Genomic DNA, 17987 nt, shown 5'->3' with positions numbered 1-17987 from the left:
GGGCATCGGTCGGCGGGTGGTGAGCAATTGTACTGTGCATCACTTGCTTTGTGTAGTATTATTATTATTATCATATTATTATTATTATCATTTTATTTCAATTATTAAACTGTTTTTATCTCAACCCGCGAGTTTTTCTAACTTGTGCTCTTCCAATTCTCTCCCCCATCCCACCGGGTGGGTGGGAGTGAGCGAGCGGCTGCGTGGGGCGTAGGTGCCGACTGAAGTTAAACCACGACAGATCGTCTTCTCTTCTGCGAGCTTCAGAGATTCGCTCTAGCCAAGCAACTCACTGCAACAGCAATGAAGGCTACCATGAAGAGAAGAAAGTAAAGAAAACAGAACAAGACCAGTGCAAAGTCATTGACCCTTATTTCCTTCTACAGAGAATTGCTTTAAAAGAGGAATCCAGAGAAACACTAAGGAGATGCAATGGATGGTCTTACCTAGCATTTCATTGCTAGGTAGACATAGTATGTCCATAAACATGAACAACTTGCTAAGAAACACACCATCTGTAACTCAAGCTGGGAGCACAAAATACATCAGAATATGAGGAAAGAAAGTAATGAAATATTTTTAAAAGGCCATTCTCACCAAAATAAAAATCTCCACCTTGCCTATAATTTGAAGTGACCAGTACACCTCCAGATCTGCAATCCATTTTAATCAGTGTCTTCATACAAAGATAAATTATGTCCTCAAAATACAAGGAGTTAACCTATTTTTCAGTGGTAGATGGTCCAATGAGCAGCTCTGCAATAAGAATAAATGGTATTGAGATGTGTCCATGACAGACGAGAGATGTGATTCCCTGCTCCACCTACCATATTGTTATGGCAAATTTTTTTTGTTAGTTTAATAAGTAAACGTAAGTTCATTATGCAGCCACCAGTTTATTTTGCAGCTGCTTTCCAGGTTATTCTCCATATTTGCTTAACTATGAATGAAAGAACAGACAGCAGAATCCAGAACATCTGTCCCTGGACACCACGGCTTACTGGCGAAGAACAATTACCAGTAACCAACGATGGGACATGTCACATCTCTTTCTGAGCCTATTCACAGTAAGATGCCAGTTATTCCAAGAGATAAACATTTAGACCTGCAGGGAACAGAAGACAGCAGAGCACTCTTCAACTGCAAGTTTTCACTACGCTTCAAGGAACAAAACAGGAACCACTTCCTGGTTATTCTTCCCCATTCAGGCAAAACTATTTCAAATGCTCAATGACAAATACATAACCTGGGGGGGGGGGGGGGGGGGGGGGGAGGAGTGGGGAGAAGCAGAGTGGGATGTATGGGTCACAGAAATTTCTATCACAATACCATCCCCACCAGAGACAATGCACAATGGTACAATGTAGATGATCAACTCCCTAAACTCTTACAGGGCATCACAAGCTTCTACCAAACACAAACGTTTTAAAAGTGAACCGCTTACTTCATTTAAACACGTAGCCTGTATAATCACAGTCTTTGAAGTAGAGAGAGAGATGATCAGGATTAACCTTTTGATCTTTCCAAATTGTTCTAGCAAGTAACAACTATGCCTGAAGTCTTTTCTGGAAAATTTTATTAGTAACAATGTTTATAACAGTCGTAGAGACCAAGGTTCTCTCAGTATCACTGTTAAATAATCTTACAGAAACTGGAATCTTACAAAGCAAACTTAGGCTCTGCAAATAACAACGGTGAATTTTATGTAAATTCAATTAAAATTCCTAATCAAATGAGCTACAATTCTATTCAATGCTCTGTACAGATGCACAATTTTATTAGTAACAATGTTTATAACAGTCGTAGAGACCAAGGTTCTCTCAGTATCACTGTTAAATAATCTTACAGAAACTGGAATCTTACAAAGCAAACTTAGGCTCTGCAAATAACAACGGTGAATTTTATGTAAATTCAATTAAAATTCCTAATCAAATGAGCTACAATTCTATTCAATGCTCTGTACAGATGCACATTAAAAAAAAAAAAAAAAAAAAAGAAAAAAAGGAAGATGGGCTTTCAAAGAATCTGCTATCCACACAAGGGGGGGGGGGGGGGAGGAGAGGGGAGAAGCAGAGTGGGATGTATGGGTCACAGAAATTTCTATCACAATACCATCCCCACCAGAGACAATGCACAATGGTACAATGTAGATGATCAACTCCCTAAACTCTTACAGGGCATCACAAGCTTCTACCAAACACAAACGTTTTAAAAGTGAACCGCTTACTTCATTTAAACACGTAGCCTGTATAATCACAGTCTTTGAAGTAGAGAGAGAGATGATCAGGATTAACCTTTTGATCTTTCCAAATTGTTCTAGCAAGTAACAACTATGCCTGAAGTCTTTTCTGGAAAATTTTATTAGTAACAATGTTTATAACAGTCGTAGAGACCAAGGTTCTCTCAGTATCACTGTTAAATAATCTTACAGAAACTGGAATCTTACAAAGCAAACTTAGGCTCTGCAAATAACAACGGTGAATTTTATGTAAATTCAATTAAAATTCCTAATCAAATGAGCTACAATTCTATTCAATGCTCTGTACAGATGCACATTAAAAAAAAAAAAAGAAAAAAGAAAGAAAGATAGATGTGCTTTCACAGGATCTGCTGGATCCACACAGATCTGTTGTCTTCTTTGTTCATCTACTTGTACCCAAATCAAGTCAACAGATCTTGCATGAGAACCTCTAGATCAGAACAGATCAGGCTCTGGAACAATCAAAAAAAGGACCTTACTTTATCAATAAGTAAGAGACACCTCCACATTTCCAAAAAAGCAGCCAAAGTTGCCTAGTTATAGAATACAGCTGTCCCACTGATTAACATGAGCTCAATAATAATTTTTCCCAAATTTAAGGCAACTTAAACAACTTTCTCTCCTTAGTGTGTGTTATAAAGGACTGTGCCCACATTACACATTCTATGCATCTCCTTAAATTATCAGAAACATTCACAGCCACTGTTTTTAGACAGTGCGTATACAGAAAGACACTGTGGTTCTGACATAGAGAAAGGAAACGTGAATTTCTTTACCTTTTGTTTTCTGCCCTCAAGACAAGAAAAACACAATTCTTCAGGCAATCTTCCTAGCCCGTGCTTATACAGTGAAAAAAGGGAAAATAGCCCACTCATGAAAAAATGGTTATCATCTACTGTAGTAATGGAATGCAGAAATCGTTTTAAAAGTTTGTTTGTTTTCAAGCAATTTCTGGGTCAAAGAAGGAAAGAGAACAGTTCTGGGTTCCTCCCCCCAAACAGTATATCTGATAAATTCAATCTATTTTTATGCAAATGTTTATGAATAAGCTCACAGTCTTCTTACAGCTGAAAAGTGAAATGATGTATAGGAGCTAACAATTGTATATGATGTATATGAGCTAACAATTCCACCGGGGTACCCTGGTGATATCAGATACGATGAGAGAAATTTGCAAAGCAACCATACAACTGAAAATGAAGCCACTGCACCTTCTACTTGTTAAACACATTAATGTGGTCACAGTTAAGAGGGAAAGATAAAATAATGGTGTACACAATTACCCTTAACCTTCTACCAATGCACCATTTCAACTCACTGCTAGAAGCAGATGGGCAATTCTACAAAAGAATTTGAAATACAAAAGACTTGAGGGCAGGGGAGTTGTTCCTGCTTGTTTTTCAAGCCTGCTGCTGTTCAGAGGCATTTCAGCTTTTCATTTACAGGCTGAAGCCATAAGGAGTTACAATCACTTCTCAAAAGTCAAAGAACAGCAGCATCCAGCAGAGAGCAGCTCCTTGCCTTTGTCTTGTTGTTTTTATCCCCGCCTTTATTTTTTAATGGTTTATTATCACTCTCTAAATTACAGAATGTGTTTGTTGTTTTCTTCTCTCTCATCCTCTGGAATGGATTTAAAGCATCAATCCATTAAGAAAAGGCAATCATAGAAGCTAGAAGAAGTGAGGTAGTGCTGTGGGGTCAAGTTTTACAAAAAAGACATTTAAGTGCATCTCGCATTGCACGTGCACAAAAATGTGTTTATGAAAATACACATATTGATTAGCTCAGAAGTGAAACTTCGGGAAGGCATTTGGGTAGTCTGAACTTTTCAGCTACACTTGTGTCTACTTTGGCACCTGCAATAAAGTGCTTTCATGGATACCCATCACACACCTACAGAAAGGTGCTTCAGACAACCGCTGAATTAATTGCTCAGCGTAGTGTGGCCACGGGGCAAAAGTTTTCTTTCAGGAATCTCTATGAATTCTTTGGGCCAGACTCGTGCATCCACACTCACGAAGCTGGCTAGTATCTTATCACATACATCTGTGTTACTTGCATCAGAAAAGATGCATAAATAACTCACAAAAAGGATCTGAAGCAGGAAGAAAATGCGCAGTTAAGGAAAATAAGAGTTGTATCTGTTTCACTTATCAGAAAAGAAAGATAGAGAAATGACTACACAATATGTACTAAGGGACTGTTTTAACTCAGAAATCAGCATAACGAAAATGAATGGCTTGAAGCGAGCAAATTAAAAGTACGAACAACACACCAACATCTACAATGAAGCTGGTAGTCAGTGGGGTAAAACCACCAACAGACACAATGGATGTTCCACTTCTGGTACCATTCAGAGCCTTTATAGAAGAAACATCTGTCTGTCTAATACAAGCCACAAGACACCAAGAATCAAGGAAACTGGGTGACTTAAAACTGTACGCCACCTTTGAACTACACCTTGGGGACAAATTCCACCCTCCTTTGCATACAACCAGTTTTCAACGAACCTACCCGGAACAGCACCTGTGTGGAGTTTCTAATACACCATTTGATTACTATGGTCACACTGGTATCTTCCGGAGAAAGAAATCAATTAAAGTAGATACCAGTTTGATAGAGCAAAAAGTTGAGAATGAAACTAAACTTGTAAATGTAAACTCAATACATTCTCTATGAAAAAAGTTGTCATTCTCTCGCTTCATAATTACCCTTTTTTCTTTTTCTTAGAGTTTTATAATACTGATTTAAGACAACCCCCCCCAACCTTCCACACACACCTGTGTCACATTCCAGATGTGGAATCCACTGTTTAAAACAAAACCAAGTATCTCCTTTGCTTAAATTACTGTACCAGTTTCTGCAAAAGGACCTGAAGTTTATGGCGCTGGTTTAGCAGAGTCAAGAAGTACATTTAGCTGCAAAACTGAAGTCGGGTACATGCTTAAGTGCTCTGCTGAATAAGTTTCTCATAATACTTTCCTCCTCCACAGCGGAGTTCATGCAGTAACTTTGCTGGTCACTGACAAAAGAGCATTTGGACACAGGAGACAGTCGTTAAACAGCTTTTCCTCCTACAGGCTTTTGAAATTAATACTTTATTACTTCATACAAGACAGTAAAAATAACAAAAATAATCCCACGACTTTTCATAAAAATTAAAAGGATTTAAAAACAAATCTCATTAAAAAGCCAAATGAACTTTGCACTTAAAACCAAACTAAAGAAATACTATATATACACACACTTTTTTAAGAAGAGATTATGATTTTCTATTTGGTATCAACAGGCACTCTTCATTCATCATCTGCAAGAAACTAGGTTAGATCTCCATAGGCCACAGAGTTATTAAGTAAATATGCCACTGCTTCTGTGCCCTCCTTTTATTTCCTTGCTTCTTCAGTCTCATCTGGCTCTCTCTCTTGATGCTCTCTTTCCCACCTCATTTCTTTCAACTCTTGTCTGTACTTCCGTTCAATGAACCGTTTCTGATGGGCCATCTGGGGAAAGTTATCTGACACAAGGAAAAATATTTTACATTAATAAACAAACTGGTAACACAGAAAGCCTCAGCTCTTTTTTTTTTTTTTAAACTTTTATGAGATTAGGGGTAGGGGGAAATAATGTTATTACCATTTTTACTCATTTATTTCTAGTAATCCATAGTAAACCAGAGCTGTGTGTCATAACACTTTGGTTTCCTTATGATTTCCACATCTGTTTCTCCTGCTATAAAGCACTGCCAAATATAATAAACTCACAAAAATAAAATATAAAATCCTGGTATAGCAACATGGCCAGGTATTACCTGGATTTTACATTCTGTTCCCTTAGCAACAGGTGGTCGATACTGAAAAACGAATGTGAGACTACTGTCAATGCTGTCAGGGTTTTTTGTCTTGTTCTCACTCCGAAAAGTATGAACCACTGGTTCCAAGCATTGTACAGATGTTTCTTTTTTTTTTGTTTAAACTTTTATGAGATTAGGGGTAGGGGGAAATAATGTTATTACCATTTTTACTCATTTATTTCTAGTAATCCATAGTAAACCAGAGCTGTGTGTCATAACACTTTGGTTTCCTTATGATTTCCACATCTGTTTCTCCTGCTATAAAGCACTGCCAAATATAATAAACTCACAAAAATAAAATATAAAATCCTGGTATAGCAACATGGCCAGGTATTACCTGGATTTTACATTCTGTTCCCTTAGCAACAGGTGGTCGATACTGAAAAACGAATGTGAGACTACTGTCAATGCTGTCAGGGTTTTTTGTCTTGTTCTCACTCCGAAAAGTATGAACCACTGGTTCCAAGCATTGTACAGATGTTTCCATTATTATTTTAGACCATGCAGAACCCACTAGATGCCCCACATTATGGCAGGGTTCCTAATGGGAAAATAATAGTGTAGCAAAATGGAATGCAGTAAAATCTGTTCCTGAAAAAAATAATGCTTGGCTATGTACCAGACTACAGCCTTAGCGTAGTCTAAGAGCGTGGATGAGTGAAGACTGGCTAAAACAGACTAGACAAGGCTGAGGTGGTGGAGAAATAGCTAGGGGGACAGATGCTTCTGATTTCAGACATTTGTCCATCAGCTGGTACGTATGTACGCTAGTTAGAACTGAGACTGTAAAACCAGCGTATATAATTGCACTCAATTTAGTACACAGCTGACAGAATATGACGTTTTCTGCATGACCAGGGTACTGACATTCATCTGTGCTCTGTGCTGCAGCGACCTGCACCCTCCAGCCGGTCAGAAAATGAAGGGGTGGTAGAGTACGTGGCAGTCTGCAGCTGGCAGTAAATCCTGCTGGGATCGCACAGAGTTCTGGGATCAGCACTGGCTACCTATCTGCATCCGAGATGAACGCAAAAGGTTACTACACTGACCTTTAAAGCCATAAAAAAATCTGGGAGATGTCTCAGCAAAGGACTGCTCTCTGTCTAGTTGGCTGCCAAGAGAGAATTCAGCTGAGGCTCCTCAGGGAGGAGTCCCTTGGCACCAAGCGTTTTCCTCCTCTTTCTGGGTCCCAGGCAGCACAGATTTGTTCAGCTAGAGAACACAGTGCAGAAGCCACGTAATCTGCAGGAGTTTGTGGTAGAGCAGAATGACTTTCTACTGCTTTGTTTTATTGGCCGGTGAAATTTGTGCCTTTTATTATATACTACAGGAATAAAAGGTTTATTCATCAGTTATTTACAACTCAGGCATAAGAGGGTATATTTATTTAAACCAGAAAGCAATCTAAACAAAAGCAAATTGTTTTTAAATTGCTGCTGTTTTTAAAAACACTAGTGCTTTGTTTAATGGAGTTCTGGGATATTTTGTTGCTCATGTGCACCATAAAATGAAAATCGGATTTTCAGCACTGTGCCTGTAACGTGATTCTTTAAGAACTCTGAAGAACTCAACCTGGTAGCAACCTGTTTGTTTATAATCCATTTAATACGTTGAGAAGGAAATTTATGTAATAAACTCATCATGGTTATCATATATATAAACAGGTACATGAAAATTAGTTGAAGTTAACAACTTATGCATTAAAAAAACCCAACAACAAACCAACCTCCACTCCACAAATACATACATACTAGAACAGGTGCCCATAGGGGCTGTAGAGCCTCCATCCCTAAAGATAATCAAAACTTGACTGGCAAGGCACTGAGAAACACAACCTAACTTGAAAATTGGCTCTGTTTCGAAGGGCGGTTGGAGTAGAGACCTCTAGAGGTCTATGGTATTCAAACAAATACATATGTCAGAAAAGAGCTGTGAAGTCCTTGGACTGATAGGAGATGAAGCTCACAGCTCTCTGAGTGGCGACACTGTCACAAGAAAACACACTCAAAGAAAACTTCAGTAACATTTTGTAGATATTCACTGAAGAAGGGAAGTTACATTTTTCCACTTGTCAAATTTACTGGTAGTCAGGAGTATATGCCTAGCAGATGGATATAAAAAAGATTCTGAATTACAGGGATTCATTGTCTTCTGAAATTTTTAAGCCCTGGGATTTCCACATGCAGAGATAACAGATTAAAAACCTTTGGCATCTGAGGAACGGCATGACTTTTCTTTGAATCAAATGCAAAAAATGTACCTCCCCATGTTCTTCTGAACAGAGAGCTTCTGCTGTACAAAATGCATGTAATCTATTTGCCTACAGAACGTCCACATCTGGCACTTTAACTCAAGTGGCCAAAGTTCTTCCATGTAAGATGTTTGCATACACTCATTCCTTTCGTATGTGAGACTCCATTGCAATGAAGGACTGCTCCCATGCTGGCTATCCTGTGCATAATTTTGAGAGATGCATACACAGATCACTGGATCCTCAGCTGATATAAGCTGTTCTTAACAGATAAATATTGACTTACATTTGTTGGGGATGTGCCTGTTAGATTTTAACCTAGTCTACTGTATAATCTGAGATCAAATTTTATTTTCTAAATTGGCAACTGAAAAGTAATTTTCCTCCTCCCCTAAATTAGAGGATGAGACAACCACACCGTCAGAGACTAAGCAGTCTTATCCCACTGCATATTTAAGCATGGAAAATCTCAATGAGACTTCACTGCACAGGGTTCCAAGTTGCGACCTCTGTAGCTGATCAACTCCCTTTTAAAAATACCTGTTGGTATCATATTAAATTCGCCTATTACAAAATTGTCTTGAAAGGACTAAAAGGAAAACCTGCTACTCAGAAGCTGACAGCATTCAGCATAGACATTCTGTTCAAATCTTATCCCCCACAAAACCTGCACCTCACCTCACTAAAGACCAAGGATGTAAACTATAAATTATTTCCTTTGTTGCCCAAATATCTTACATTTTTCAAGTGCGTCCATTGCAGCTCCCATTTCTGCTTGCTGAATACTGTGAAAGCCAAACAAAAACATGTTACATGAGATCTAAGTTGTACAGAATAAACTAAAGTTTCTGACAAAGTGGAACACTAGCTACTCTTTTGTAATAAAACTCTTTGGATAACCAGTAGCTAGTAATTCCCAGAGTGTATGATATGTCAACCTTTCCATAAATATGTGAGCAACAGCACTACAGTTCCAGTAGAATGTTTTTAAACTTAGATCAATAACACTAACAGAATATTCAGGTCCATTCTTCACTGAAGTATTTGCTTTTACTTGAGAGAGAAAAAGGAACAAAATCACAGAGGTGTGAACACTACAAAATCAATGATATTTTTATAACCACCACCAGATTTGGTAGCAGAAAATAAGACGAGGTCTTTGGGGTTCATGGTTGAAGTCTTTGCAACTTTAGAAACCATTCTAAAATGCCTAGAAGTAATAACATCAGAGAAAAAAAACCCAAAACTGAGAGCCTTGCACCCTTAACTTGCCAGGTTAAGTTGGACAGTAATGCAGTAGCAAAGCCAAAGATAAAGTCACTATTTCCTGGAAGCTGTTCTGCACTTTCTAGTCAGAGAGCCACAAATGGGTTACCATTGTTAGCCACCTTGTAGGCAAGTTCACCAAAAAAGCTTAAGACCCAAAGTTATACAGATGTCGAACCCTTCAGGTATTCCTGAGGCAGAAACTCAGAATAGCTTGAAGAAGGCTCTATAGCTTTCCTTTTCTAAGGCCAACCACACACTTGTCTATCTCCATGGCTAGTCATTTTGGACACTCCCACACTCAAACTTTAACACCATGTGATTTATTTTTCACTATACCTTGGGCCTTTACCACATCCTATTCGTTCCCCTTTGAAGTAAACAGCTACTGTGTATGTCCTGGCATGAGACGGTCCCACTGTCTGCAAAGTCCTGAAATAAGAAAGATATGATTTATTCAAGCAGGAAGTATTAAAAACCAGAATCTGTTTGTGGCACATACATCACCAAGCTTTCAGTCTGGTCAATATATATAGTGGAATTAGTGCAAAGCATGGAGCAAGGGTTGAAAGATGCCTATATAAATCACATTAACCCAGAGATTACTAGTATGGTGCGCAATACAAAGGAGAAATTTACATAAAATGCACCTTGTTTATATTGGTTATATTTATTCCTCCAGGTTCACTCAGGAGCACCATATGAAAATTAAAACTTTAACCTATAAGCAAAAACGCAAACTATAACACAAAGTGCTTAAACACTGTGAAAACACTTGTAATAAAGTCATACAAATTGTGCATAGCTGTGCAATTGCAAATAATCACACAAATATGATTATTGTGTGCACTAAAATTTTAGTCCCTGAGAGCTGTGCAGTTAACAAGGTTTTAAAAAGGACTTTATATTGGACACGGTAGCTCTCTACATACTGAATTATCACAGTACAAATAAATTTTCCATCAGCTTTGAAAAGTTACAGTTTGTCACAAAACAAACTTTCCATTTGAGCTCAAGTCTAGGACATGCATCAACAACCATCTAAAGGGGAAAAAAAGATAATTCCCTAGACATGCAATGAATTGCTCCTTCTGTTGTTTCTTCCTGCTGTCCCAAATCTCTCCCGACTGTTAGCTTGAGTTCTGTCCACTACCTTGTTTCTTTTTGGAAGGAGCACCAATTTCACATCAATTTTTAAAGTATCTAACTATAGTACTCTGTCTCTGAGTGCTGTGACAAGAGCAAATAAAACCCACCCCAAATTTAAAAGCAATAGTACTGACTGCAGTGAAACAGATAACCCCAAGAAAAGGAATTTAACAAGATAATAGGAAGATAACAGCATATTACTAGATCTAAGCTGTACTATAAAAATCAATTTATCATCACAACAAAACAAAACAAACATTTGGTACTTGATAGTCAGTGGATTTTACAAGAATCAGGAATTGTTTCTTTTGTATTCATCTCCCTCACTCGAGACAAAGCTGTAAGCCCTCATACAGAGACACTGAGGAGTCAGATTTGCAGAGCATTAGTTGCAGTGTTAAAGCGATCATATTTCTGATGTGCCCTGTTTGTCACTATAACTGAACTGCAACATTTAATTGAAAACTTTACTTCAGTAAATGTGACAAATGCACTTAGACTTTCATTCTTCATACCTTTTTGATATAATAACCCCAACAACATAAGCCTTGAACTTCCATAGGTTTTATCTCTTATTTTAGGGGCTAACACTGCACTCCTCCCTACATTAATTGAATGGATACGGATGCAATATACAATCTGAAGTTTATTACTGCCTCTTTGGAGCAGCTATTATGCTGTTTTACAACTGAAGGAGAGAAGGGAGATCCATCCCAGCCAGCTTCAGGTATCTAACTGAGGTGTAAAAATTAAGAGGTTAACTGCCCTGACCTCTTCTATCACTAAACAGGAGGACATACGTGGGCTGAATTGAGCAGCGAAAATGTCCAAAACTTGTGTTGCCCTTCAGTGCCTGACTCTGTGGATTAGAAACAGAGCCTACAATCAGGATGTGTAACACAAGACATTTATTATGTTTGCATAATAATGTAGAGTGTAGAGAAACTTCATACTATGACTGAAAATAGAATGGAGGTATCTTGACTTCATATCCAAACAGCCATTATTCCATTAATTTAATTTAAAATACTGCCATTCCTTACATTAAAAGAAGAACAAATATAGAATGATGCCAATGAAATACTCCATTCGAACATAAAAAATATATTTTCCTTTCAAACTGTACAAGGTAAAATGCTTACTAATTCTTCCTTGTAATGGCTTAAAATACCTAAAGCCTGGAAAACATTGGTTCAACATTTTCCATCTTCAGACAAAGAGAGACTGGAGGGCTTGGATAACTACAATAAAACCAAACTATGGGAAAAACGCAGGGCGACTATCACATCTTTCTCCATATACAAGAAAGACTGATAGCTAGCTTGTATCCATAAGATGCCAGTTCTTACTTGTAAAGAGGAATGTCTGGCTCTTTTCCTTCTGTCCTGAGAGTCAAGCAGCACTGCTGAAGCTGAGATTTAGGATCATTCCAATCTTGATTTAAAATAAACTCCTGTAAGAAGTTCACAAGGATGCTTTTATGATTGAAAGATTGTGATAAGAGTCCAAAACACAATAATGTGTAAAACACAGTGGCAGGAAAGTAGGAACCTGACTGGTCTTACCTTTAGCCGTGGAAAAAAGCATACGTTCATGAAAGTGTGAACGTATTCCAAATCTTTATCAATGTACAGGGCAGCAATAAAGGCTGGGGGAAAAAAAAAAAAACGGCTGTCACTCATCCAAGGAGAACGTTAATGGCTTGCAGTTTTAGAAACAAGTATCTCTGAGTACTCTAAAGCCACATTCAATTATGTTTCACAGCAGTGATCTGATGAGGGTATTATTATCCTACACACACAGGAAAAAAATAGAGTTGACCAAGAGATTAAGTGACTTACCCAAATCCACTTAGTCATTTAAAGAGCTAGAAACAACACTCAGCTCCTAATCTCACATTTTAACCAGGAGACCATGGATACTTACAAATAAATCACTACTGGGTACCATAAAAAAGTATTAGATATAAATCACTCCTGTTTGTGTGCAATTTCCATTTGCTAAGAGGATTTGGCAAAAGCCAAGGGGTTGGAATGGCTCACAAAATACACCAAAATATACAAGATACAGATTAACTTTCTTTGCAGAACATTTATCACTGTTCCCACTTTCTTTGGAAAGAAGGTAGCACAAACTTTCATAAATAGGCTAAAAATAATTTAATTTCAACATAGCTTTCCCTCTTGTGGAATGAACATTTTGAAACCTCCCAAAATGCAGTCAGATGAACCACAGAAACATTCACCTGCTGAAGGAACTACTTTATCTTCCAATAGTGACAAGAACATATTAATGAAACATTGAAACTGCTGTTAAATAGCTCAACTCAGAATACAAGCTTTAATTTTCTAGACATGCTTTTGACCTGGCCATCATGAACCCTCAATTTCTAAGCCTACAACTTTGTATCTGTATCTGCAATTACACCTCCTTCATGCTTTCATACAGACTTCAAAAATGTATGCTAGTGTTCAATAATCTGGCTTTCAGAGGTATAGGCATAATTCATTTGAAAACCTGAACATACATTTTTAATAGTGATTTGGGGGATTTCTAATGGCTTTCTTAAACAAGCCCCGAAGAAAAAGAAGCTGCATAAGTACTAAGCTGTTATAACCAAATGAACTCACATTCCAAGAGATCAGCCAAAGTCTTAGTGCGAAGAGCTACAGGTCTTTTTGTCTTGTCATTAGTGATGGCAAATTCTTGCATACCCAGCTCTTCTGCCACTTTGGCCTGTGTTCTGTTGTTCACCAAAGAACTTCTCAACAGCTGCAACAGAAAGAAGTTCCACTCCATGGTAACAATTAGCAATGCCAAACTATAAAAGGTAAGGAGAGCTGGGGAAAAAAGTTACTTTTATCCTTGTAGCCTCTCACTTGTCTCAGTTTATTGACATTTTGTTTCAGCACACCTCAAATGATTTACATAAACACACACACACTCATTCTTTCTACTGCTGATTTTTCCTTCTGTTTCAATTCTTCTCACCAAATTTTATTTATTCTATGGACACATTACTTCTGTAGATATGTCTTGCATTTAAAATGCTTGTTTGTGAGCTTCTTCGCAATCATATACCATCTTTTCATCAGTCCTGTACTTTTTTAGCTAATCTGCATTTTTCCAGTTTATGTAATACGCAGTTATATACATTTTTCCACATTAAGTATAAACATACAGTATTCTGGAGTCTGTAGAGCAGTCCCCAGTGTCCACCAAGTAAGAAATAAATAGGCAGTAATCAAAACAAATGAACATTAAAGCAAGACAGTCTAGTGTTTCGCAGATGAGGAAGCTGCTCCATTCATTTGGCCAGAGAAGAAAATGCATAGCTGGAGAGCCTGTATGTACTCTTTGCTCTACTGAATGCAGTATAGCTGTGCCGATGCACCCCTGACAAAGATCCGGCTCTAACATTTTCAGTGTATGACAATGTCCAGGACACCTGGTTCTCCAGCAGAGTTCCCTGAAGTGCTTAACTCAGGCTCTAGGCAGATTGCTTAAATAAACATAGAGCTCTGCCAAAGATACAATCTCATACAGCTTAAAGGAGTATTTTTGAATTTTAGGGTTTCATACAATTTTCTGAACCCCTGGTTAAGGTGAGCTTTTTTCGTGTTTGTTTGCTTTTCTGCTTTAAATAAAACAGCATTAATTTAAGAAGTTAGGGATATTATGGGAGGTGTGGGTGGGAGGGAAAGAATGTCTCTCTTTTCCACTGTTTATATGTAACCTAGAGTTGAGAAGCTGCATACGTATTTTTTCTCTCTTTGTCTTCCATGTCACATTTGCTCAGCTTATTAGATCCAAGTTATATGCTACCTGGCTCCAGCATGTCAACTGAGCTTATGAAAATCAAGATTTATTTGCTGCACTTGATACTTCATCTCTGCCAACAGATAAATAAAGAACAGTATGTTCATAATTTGTTTGGCAATGATGTATGAAGCAGATACTCACAACTTGATCTTCATAAACTAGGCAGACTGCAGATAGGATTATTACCTGCCTCCCTAACCTCTGCTTAAACTCATCTTCTACTTGTTCCTTTCCAAAATTCTTCCCCTTTATGTCCTTAAGATAAATAAACAATACTTCCCCCAACAAAATCCTAAGTACAATATGCAACCTACGAGACAGAAGTGCAGTATCATGTGACAAAAATCTGTTTCTTGTAATGGGAGAAGAAGAATCTCTTTTGCCGTGCTTGCAGAGTACTTATTTTGATGGGACCCGTAATCATGATTAGTAGGATCATAAACCAAAGAGCAACATATACACTACACAGTGAATTAGAGGTGGAAAAAAAACCAGTTATCCTTCTAGCACTGTGGTTATCAGCTTGCTCCGTATTATAATTTGCCTCCTCTACAAATGTGATCTAGCAAGAAACTCAATTCCCCTTAATGATACGGGGAAGACATGGTACCTGTGCCTTCCCAGCAACTTTTTTAGAGCTGTCTCCACGCTGGCAACACACAGCCTGCATCATTGCAGATGCTGTAACGTGTGATAGATGCTTAACTGGAGCTTAACTCTAATTAAAAACAAATTTTTTTTTTTTTTCCATCTTCACACAGCATACTACTACCCACGACTGTAGCATAAGCCAGTACTGGAGAAGCTGTATCTTCCAACAGCCAACAAAATTTCATCCTCTTTTTTGGCAGATCACTTGGATATCTCAAAATATGTAGACAAGACTACATTCTTTTTCTTAAACATAGTTAATTTACAGACATCTCTCCACAAGTAATCACTACACACTGGGAAGCCACTGCATTGACAGTCAAGTGGAATCTTCCCATCCTTGACCAAAATTGTCCTCAACACTACAGACACCATTCAGCTGATGTTCCATTATTACTTCAAATTTAAGTATGTTCCCAGATAACAGGAGAAAGAGCTCAGTGTTTGCTGTTTCTCTTCAGATCCCACATCATCAGTCTCCTTTCTCACACGTCTCATTTCATTTGTCCTCCAATTTAAAAACATTCTAAGACAATTTTCTTTTTCACTGCATGCGCATCCCCAGAGTTGAAATTTTATTCTGGGCATTGCCTACTTCTCCATAACTTAATGTGTTTTCAGCATCCATTCCACTCTAACTTTGTAGTTTCCCCTACAAACTTGGACTGTGCAACTTGTTCTACTTGCCAACTCGCTAATCATTAAATTAAGCAACACAGAGATGTTCTGATCATTGTTCTGAGTATTTACACCCATTAATAGCAACACTTCATAGCCTTCCTGCCAAATAGTTCTTGAAAGATTTATCTTAGTATAACAACGCTGATGCCTACATTCTTAAAAGTCACCCACAAAGCAAAACAACCCCACCAGTCTTGGATTTCTGCCTTATGTTTTTGCTTCCCTGAAGAATTAATATGACAAGGCTCTTCCCCTTTTAACTCTTACTTCAAAAGTTCAGGCTTTATCTACTCTGTCTCCCGAACGGTGCAGAAGAACCCATACAAATGTAAATGAAACTTAAGAACTGGTGAAGAAAAATTAAAATTACTTTTAGTCAGAGCATGTACTTTTTTTCTTTGTAAACAGCTTTAGCTCAAAAGACCCAAGAAGCATATTCTTGGAAAACACATTGCCTGCTAGAGACTTAGCATCGCTGTCCCTTTATTGATTTGAAAAAATCTGAGTAGCTAAGAAACCTACAGTGCTACTTACTAACTTTAACTAGAAGACTTGACTTACATTTTTTTATTCTAGTCAAGACTTGAAAACTAAGAAAAAACTAGTAAGCCTAAGAAAATTTCTTCCTCACAAATAAAGCCACAGCTGGCTAGCTTCAGTACTAAATGAATCAGGAAAAAAACTACATATACGACCACCCTATGTTTAAAGTACTGTAAATTGCTCAAAGATCCCCAAACTGGGTCATTCAGAGCCCAGATAAGAGAGGCTGAAAGGCTACAGTAATCAACAACAGATGACTATAACAATAGTAAAATTAAATTCAAAAGCTACCACAGGAGCTCCAGATTGAAGACAACAGGAAAACCAGACTAAAATAGGTTGTAAAAACTTCTTATCAGGAAACATAACCCTGCCTGGTTGCAGGTTCAACAGACTAGAAGTCATGAATAAAAAAAGTAATGTGATGTGCCTATTTAAATAAATGGTTTAAGACACCCATCTTTAAAAAAGAACTAGTCTTATCTCCCAATTTCATCACCGACATCCTTAAAATTATTGATCTATTTCACAGACAGAACAAAGATTATTGCACTGGGCTCATAAATCACCATTTCCTATTCATTGCAGTGCTCATGACTTAAAATTAACAAAGCCTTATTAAGAGCAGTGGTTGCTGAGCCTTCTTTTATTAATCAAATCCAGAATAATTCACTAGCTGCTCCCATAATTTCAGTCTCCATCCCACTCTTGCTTTTCCGGGAAGCATGATTGATGGCAGTCTCACCGTTAAGTGCCCTTCATGATGATCAGGGAAATGTATGAATAAATACTCTGTGGCTACCAACTGCATTATGGAGTCACCCAGGAATTCCATCCTCTGGTTATGGCCTCTGAAAAATGAGACACCAATGCAGCAAAATCAATAAGCACTCAGGGAGGAAAAAACAAAACCAGCATGCACACACAAATTAAAATAAGGAGTGCTCTGAAAGCAAGCCTCGCTCATTTCCAAACGCATTTAAGACAATTTTCCAGCGTTAACCAGGTGAGATGAAAACACAGTTCATTACTGTTGTAACACCAACTTTCGGGGAGAAAGCAAATCAGGGTAGCTGCATATAAACACAATTATTAGATCACAGATCTGCGACTAATTGAAGAAGAAGAGCAGTTGACATCAAGTTTGTAATGGGATAAGGTCTCTACCTGCAACTTCTTATAAGAAAGTGAACTAATGAATGCAACAACTTCAATAGAGATAAAGGTCTGTCCATTCACAAGAAATAAAAGGATCGGGGTTTAAACCCATGCGAGATCCTGGACTGGGTAACCACTGGTATGGTTCTACTGTTTGCTTTAAAACAGGGCCTGGCAGCTCTACACACCACAGAACACAAGGGCTGCACTTGGACCAAAGATCATGATTTTACTTCTTTCCTCTGCCCAAATGTAGCTCCAAGTATGTTTTGCTACTTTCTCAAGAGTGACGTGCAAATATCAACGATGCAGGAAGCTCAGAAGAAACACTGGGATGGCGCTCTAACATCTTCTAT

General features: G+C 38.0%; 1 protein-coding gene across 1 annotated transcript in view; it reads right to left on the bottom strand.

Annotated features, from left to right (window-relative positions):
* Nucleotides 1-5317: 5317 nt before the first annotated feature.
* DROSHA (drosha ribonuclease III) overlaps nucleotides 5318-17987 on the bottom strand; it is a 74784-nt gene continuing 62114 nt past the window's right edge. Inside the window, exons 26-32 of the mRNA XM_019472044.1 lie at nucleotides 17219-17324; nucleotides 13407-13548; nucleotides 12342-12424; nucleotides 12126-12229; nucleotides 9967-10059; nucleotides 9100-9146; nucleotides 5318-5774 (exon numbers count right to left, since the gene is read on the bottom strand). Of these exons, the coding sequence (XP_019327589.1) occupies nucleotides 5644-5774; nucleotides 9100-9146; nucleotides 9967-10059; nucleotides 12126-12229; nucleotides 12342-12424; nucleotides 13407-13548; nucleotides 17219-17324 (706 nt within the window). The 3' untranslated portion in view covers nucleotides 5318-5643. The remainder of the gene's footprint in view (nucleotides 5775-9099; nucleotides 9147-9966; nucleotides 10060-12125; nucleotides 12230-12341; nucleotides 12425-13406; nucleotides 13549-17218; nucleotides 17325-17987) is intronic.

This window comes from Aptenodytes forsteri, unplaced genomic scaffold (assembly GCF_000699145.1).
Source record: "Aptenodytes forsteri isolate BGI_AS27 unplaced genomic scaffold, ASM69914v1 Scaffold81, whole genome shotgun sequence".
Lineage (NCBI taxonomy): Eukaryota > Metazoa > Chordata > Aves > Sphenisciformes > Spheniscidae > Aptenodytes > Aptenodytes forsteri.
The sequence above is the reverse complement of the archived record's forward strand: the minus strand, read 5'-3'. Positions and strand labels throughout refer to the sequence as shown.